Here is a 6,811-nt window from a genome sequence, read left to right as displayed (position 1 = left end):
TGTATAAAGGTGCTCATGTTCACACAATCTACTCATTTATTATAGTTTCAACTGAAGAACATATTGAGAAATATCCCCTAGAAGCACAGCATGTCAGGTCATGTAAAGCTTACATGGACAAAGTGAAGGCCCACCGCTACCATCGGCTGAATTGTTTCTATAGGAACACCGCTTTAGAGAGTTCCCCGAGGAAGTTGGAAACGATGGGAGAACAAAAAAAATGTGCCTGTTAGTGGCTACAGCCCTGTCTCTTGCTCCCTCGCAACCCTCCAGCTCCTTGTCTGTCTTCTCTACACAGCAGGGTGGGGAGGGACCCAGCATAAAGAAGGGCGAAGGGAGGGGGCCAGAGTCTTAATAAACATTCCATTATGTCTTAAATAAAAAGGAAATTACTGTCTACCAATCTATGCAATCATCTATATCCAATATCACAGAGTTCAGAGAGAAATGGTGGGAATTGATTTGAAGAAATGAATTGACTAAATTAAGTGCATGACATTTTGTTTTATTTCTTTAATATTTGTAATGGGGGGGGGGGGGGGGGTGCGAGCCAGAGTGACGAGGAAAAAAATACGACTTGGGCCAAAGGCTTGTACTTTTACCTGCAAGGTTGGAAAGCATTGAGCTTTGGATTTGTGATTTCTTCTCTCTTTTTTTTTTGTACTCTTTAATATCAAACCTTATCTGCTGTACTGGAAACTGCAAAACAGCCTTCTGTCTAAAAGTGAATTTCACAAGCACACATAAAGTTTCCTTATAAAATACTATGACTTGGTCTCTGTTTTTATTTTCCTTCTCTTGGCCTACTTATATACGCACACACATAGCCTTTGACTCTGAACAGTTAATGGGCCTACTCATACTACCTTTTAAAATAAGCAAATAGTCATTTCCTCCTGGTAGGATACGTGTAAATCAGCTGCTTGCCCTATGGGCTGTCTAGTCTGCATGTTTATGTCCACGTGAGGGAGACTTGGGACCAGCAGTAGCCTAGTCGTAGACGGACCACCAGGTGTAGACCGTTTTAACCTCTACAAATGAGCCTATTAACGTTTTATAAAACACTAGTAGATTTAGATTTTTAAAATAATAATAATACTATGTGTATTGCTATAACTACTTTTTATACAATAGCCCACTGTGAACAAGTAGGCCTGAAGTATGGCAACCAGTTGTGCAGCAGTTACGCACGTTATTGTCGAACGGAAAGGGGCTGGCTACTTGGGGATAACGCCACGGTAGGGATTTGACAGGGGAGGTCTTGATGCTCATGTAGTCTGCGTTCAAATCCAGGATGACAGAGAACCATATTTACAATTATAGTGTGTGTTTTTGAAGAAATTTCCCCGTAAAACTATTTCTGATTATTCATCACTTGCCACCGGTTTTGCGGAAAGCGCAACAATTTGGGATCTACCCGTTTTGTCGTTCCACTTGTCAAGAGATCTGCCGCTTACCAACAAAATGGCCTGCTGAAAGTGAAAAGAAGATACAAAGCTGCCCTTAACGTTTTTGCGTTAACGGTGCCACCGAAGGCTGGATTGGCTGGCGACTTGTACACGGAGCTTTGCCACAGAGACAGAAGTGCGCGCAACACCTCCAGCAGAGCCACGCGCCTGGGCAGTATGCTGGTGTTCACCTGTCTCGTGCTGCTCATCATCTTGTTCTCGGAGTCTATTCAAACTGAGAGGTCACCGGTAAGTCCTCAAGGATTTACACTTTCATACTTCAGAAATGCTCATTTTGAGAGACAGTCTAGCATGATCTGTTACATTTTTTTATTATCATTCTGTGATTGTCACCTGAACTTAAACCAACATCCAATCACCGATGGTGCGTTTTAAAACATAACTAAACGTGAATGCAAAACGTTTTATTACATCTGTGCTCTGGCTGAGTGAAGTAGACTATAATAGACAGAAAGGAATGGTTGCCATCTCAAGCAGTGTTGAAACCCTTTTCATTCAGATTGGTTACAGCCATGAATTAAGGGCATACCTGTTAGTGATCAAGTGATCAAAAGTCGGTTTAGTTTAGTACTGACCATAATCATTTAGGAGATTAGAGTATGACAAGCTGATCCAAGATCAGTTTGTAAGGGGCCACACCTACCTCCAAGCCATGGAGTGGAATCTGAGAAAGTCTATAAAGCCAATGTTCCCTAAAGAGGTAGTGTATGGAGTAGACAAACACTGGCTAACTAGCCCAGACCGCAGGCCAGAAACCGCCTAAAGGCAAATATTGAAACTTATTTTTTTATTTTACCAGAGGGGAAAACGGGTGTGTGCCTTCAAAAATAATTCACACCCCTTGACTTTAGTCACTGGCCTACCCATAATGTCAAAGTGGAGTTATGTTTTTAGAAATGTTTCAAGATTCATAACAAATGAAAAGCTGAAATGTCTTGTGTCAATAAGTATTCAACCCCTTTGTTATGGCATGCCTAAATAAGTTCAGGAGTAAAAATGTGCTTCACAAGTTGCATGGACTGTGCGATATTATTGATTAACATTACTTTTGAAGGACTGCCTCATCTCTGTACCCCACACATACAAGGTCCCTCAGTCGAGTGGTGAATTTCAAACACAGATTCAAGCACAAAGACCAGGGAGGTTATCCAATGCCTCGCAAAGAAGGGCACCTATTGGTAGATGGGTAAAAAAAAAAGCAGACATTGAATATCCCTTTGAGCATGGTGACGTTATTAATTACACTTTGGATGGTTTATCAATAAACCCTGTCCTTCCTAACTCAGTTGCTGGAGAGGAAGGAAACTGCTCAGGGATTTCACCAGAATTGAATGGCTGTGATAGGAGAATTGGGGATGGATCAACAGCATTGTAGTTACTCCACAATACTAACGTACAGTAAATTAAAGGGTGAAAAGATGGAAGCCTGTACAGAATTAAAATATTCCAAAACATGCATTCTGTTTGCAATAAGGCACTAATGTAAAACTGCAAAACAAGTGCCAAAGAAATTAACTTTATGTTCTGAACACAAAATGTTAAGTTTGGGGCACATCCAAGTACCACTTCACTTCTTCATATTTTTAAGCATGGTGGTGGCTGCATCATGTAACGGGTATGCTTTTTATGGGCAAGAACTAGGGAGTTTTTAGGATACAAATAAATGGATTTGAGGCAAAATCCTAGAGGAAAATTACTTTAGCCTGCTTTCCAACAGACACTTGAAGACAAATTCACCTTTCAGCAGGACAATAACATAAAACAAGGCCAATTATATACTGGAGTTGCTTACCAAGATTACATTGAACGTTCCTGAGTGGCCTAGTTACAGTTTTGGCTTAAGGCAAGACTTGAAAATGGCTGTCTAGCGATGAGCAACAACCAACTTGACAGAGCTTGAATCATTTAAAAAAAAAAAAAAAATTAAAGTGCAAATATTGTACAATCCAGGTGTGCAAAGCTCATATAGACTTGTGCAGTAAGACTCAGAGCTGTAATTGCTGGCAAATGTGATTCTAACATGTATTGACTCAGGGGTGTGAATACTTGTGTAAATGAGAGAATACTGTATTTCATTTTCAATACATTTGCAAAAAATGTCTAAAAGTATGTTTTCACTTGGTCATTATGAGGTATTGTGTGTGTGTGTGTATATGGGTGAGAATCTATTTCATCCATTTTGAATTCAGGCTGTAACACAACAAAATGTGGAATAAGTTCAGGGCTAATGCTTTCTGAAGGAACTGTACCTGTTTGAGTGTGTGCATACAGTACATGTGTACAGGTTTCAGTGTGTTTGGTTACCATGCCAATTTTGAAAGGTGAGAGAAGGTGTACTTGTACAGGACTCGGCTGTGAAAGTGCACATGTTTAGCATGTCTGCGAGTGTCTGCAATGTTTGGTTGTTTTGTATTCTGCAGGCGCATGACAAATTGCACACACAGGCTGTTTTGTCTGTCCAGACTTCCTGCCACGCCATAGAGATGAATGGAGGAAAACTCTTCACATGTGCCTGATTCACTGGTCTCATTACTTTTACTCCGCATACGACAGGGGAGGGGGGTTATTTCAACATAAAAGTGACTGATATGGATGTGAAAATACACGTGCCAGTCTTTCAGCAGCATTTCAGTCTCAGCCAAAACGTCGTATTTCATCACACTAAGGCGACTCTCTCGAGATATATCTATATTTTCATATATAGTTATAAAATCTAACACCAGGTTGCCTAAAACATTGCCGCCTTGTTCGTCCACGCTTCAACGCTCTGCCCAGAACACTGACGCTAATTGTAGCTGGAACACGTAACACTGCACCTGGACAGAGAAGCTCACTCAAGGCTACTAGTTACTCTTTAGACCTGAACCTGGTCCATTCAGTGGTACTGAACTCCTAGTTAGAAAGCCATGTCCCGTCCTCCAGCCACAATGACACCACCTCCAACATGCACACACACACATCCAAAGTATACGCTGTCCTCCACAAGGAATCAATCGATGAAATGATGCCCTCACCACCTAGCAGCACAGGCAGGTCCTTTCATCAGAGGAGAGGGTTTTTTTTTTCAATCAGGAAAAATTATGTAAACAGTGAAACACACACCATGGCAAATTGACTGAGCTATGACAGAGTGTGAGGGAGAGCAGGAGACAAAGAGGTATTGAAGATCGGGCCTGGAGGATGGCTGGGGCTTTGGGTGGGTGGGGGGGACGGTCTGGGTCCAGGGTTATCTGTGTGGGAGTGAAGGTCAACAACAAGAGAGGGACCCGTGTGTGAGTGCATGTGTGATACCTAGCTTTTAGTGCAATGTCTGGCACTGGGCAGCATGTGTTAGCAATTTAGCAGAAGCCAATGGCCTGCGGTCCGAGTACCTCTCTCCATCTCTGTTCTCGTCTCTCCTCCGCCCACCTCACTGGAATGTTGATGTAAAAAAAAAACACATGGTGTGTCAATAGAAGTTTATCAAATGCAGTCTAGGCCTCGGGCATCCTACTAACGATTAGGAATACCACTGTGACTATGAATAAGGCTGGAAAAAGCTGCGGTGTTACCATACTATAGCAGGGATACAGGGAAAGCCCTCGGACAGCCGTCGTGTTCTGCAATAAGTGTCCTCTAGGATGGTGTGTGTCATGTACTGAAGCATTGACTCAAGGACAGGTAAGAGATTTTCGAGGTCATGCATGTCTGGTGTATGGTCCAGTATTACAGCAATATTCAGATGACCAAACAGAAATGTTCCAGCATCTTCCCTTTGGATGCAGGCCTGTAAAACAGCACTTTACTCCAGCCATGACAATGAGCTACAGACTGAGCCCACAGTTGGCAGGCAGGGGGGTGAGGTGGGCCTGAAGAGTCTGGAACCTTCCCCTCAATTAGACCTGTTTATTTACAGAGCAGTTAGCTAGCAAAAACAGCTCTCACAGGTACAGGATCAGGTGAAATCCAAGATATACACACACACACATTTCCTTATTCTCTATTTTAACATACTTTGGCCATGTGTTGACTGCTGCAGTGCTTATCTTTTACGTGCTCCCTCTCTCAGCTTTTCCCAGCGTGACACTGAAGCACTGTTCGTGTGCCAGACAAGCAGCAGACTGAGTGTCCACTAGCCAAGGCACCAACAAATAGCTCCTTTTTAATCCCTCTTTGACCAGCTCCGCTTAAGTCTGTCCACACCAAACACTCCAAACGTGTATTTACTCGTGTTCTGATTGGTCACACAACTTCGGTGCGAGCCCTTCTCTGCTCTTTTTCCATCCATCTCTCTGATACAGTACGCTGCTGGGGGGGTCAAAGTGTGTCATATGAGAGTACAGGTCAGGAGGGTGTAATTGCATTGTACTGCCTGTGTTGCTGCTTGTTTCCAGCCATTTCTGATCCCAGAAAACATGTGGCCCCGGGGCTGTGCGCTGGACTGCCACAGGGAGCGCCACCGGACAGTATGTGGCAGCAATGGACGCCTTTACATGTCCCTGTGTGCCTTCCAGAGAGCCCAGTGCATCAACACTCAGCTACGGACGGCACCACGAGCACACTGTGCAGGTAAGTACCCTTTAGTGACCATAAACTGTGTACATTCTATGAAAGTCAGTAATGGACGCCTCCATCTATACACGCGTATTCACACTGTACACATATATACATTCCATCTATTAATCCCCATATATACCAGGGATGGGCAACTTTGATGGGGGTGAGAGCCACAAAAAAATCTGAACTCATCATGAGGTGCTGCAGTTGCTCGTGGTTCTGTGTTCTACAAATTTTGCCATGGGAGTGTAGAGAAAATGTTGCAGTTTTAAAGCAAATTTGTTAAGATTCCACTCATTTTGCCATGGGGCAGAGAGGGAAATGAGCTGTCTTAGTACTAATTTCATGCAATTCTACACATTTTGCCATAGGGCGGAGAGAAATGTTTGCAGTTTTGAATATGATATCTGAGTGAGACTGACTGACAAAATCAATGGGGGGCCCTCCAATCTGGTAATTTGACCACGATAACAAGTTTAGACAGCTGGCCACTAAACTAACTCCGAATTCTGAAAAAGAATTGCTGACATTATCTAAAATTTACTGACTATCAGTCAGTAGAGGCTGCTGAGGGGGGGACTGCTTATAATAATGGCTGAAATGGAGTGTAATTCTGGAATGGAGTGAATGGAATGGTATCAAACACGAGAACCCCCATAAAACATGTTTGATATCATTCCATTCACTCCATTCCGGCCATTATTATGAGTCCCCCCCCCCCCCCCCCTCAGCAGCCTCCACTGCTATCACTGACTGACATAACAAGAGAAAAACTGCTGATGCACAACCACATTTTGAAATTGCAC

At 43.0% G+C, this 6,811-nt stretch overlaps 2 protein-coding genes across 5 annotated transcripts in view; both read left to right on the top strand.

Moving 5' to 3' along the window:
- Window positions 1-767, top strand: part of LOC139386193 (alpha-actinin-4-like) — a 54,023-nt gene extending 53,256 nt beyond the window's left edge. For both annotated transcript variants that reach the window (XM_071131665.1, XM_071131666.1), the window contains exon 21: window positions 1-767. This exon is cut by the window's left edge and continues 1,238 nt beyond it. The gene's annotated coding sequence lies outside the window, so the exon portion shown is untranslated.
- Window positions 768-1,239: 472 nt separating this feature from the next.
- Window positions 1,240-6,811, top strand: part of LOC139385854 (SPARC-related modular calcium-binding protein 1-like) — a 28,056-nt gene continuing 22,484 nt past the window's right edge. For 2 of the 3 annotated variants that reach the window (XM_071131118.1, XM_071131119.1), the window contains exons 1-2: window positions 1,240-1,697; window positions 5,843-6,017. In XM_071131118.1, the coding sequence (XP_070987219.1) occupies window positions 1,626-1,697; window positions 5,843-6,017 (247 nt within the window). In that variant the 5' untranslated portion in view covers window positions 1,240-1,625. Of the gene's footprint in view, window positions 1,698-4,780; window positions 5,130-5,842; window positions 6,018-6,811 lie in introns of those variants that run through there. The other variant, XM_071131120.1, reaches the window with a different exon arrangement.

The sequence above is a fragment of the Oncorhynchus clarkii genome, chromosome 27 (assembly GCF_045791955.1).
Source record: "Oncorhynchus clarkii lewisi isolate Uvic-CL-2024 chromosome 27, UVic_Ocla_1.0, whole genome shotgun sequence".
Taxonomy (NCBI): Eukaryota; Metazoa; Chordata; class Actinopteri; order Salmoniformes; family Salmonidae; genus Oncorhynchus; species Oncorhynchus clarkii.
This window is presented reverse-complemented; position numbering and strand designations above follow the sequence as displayed.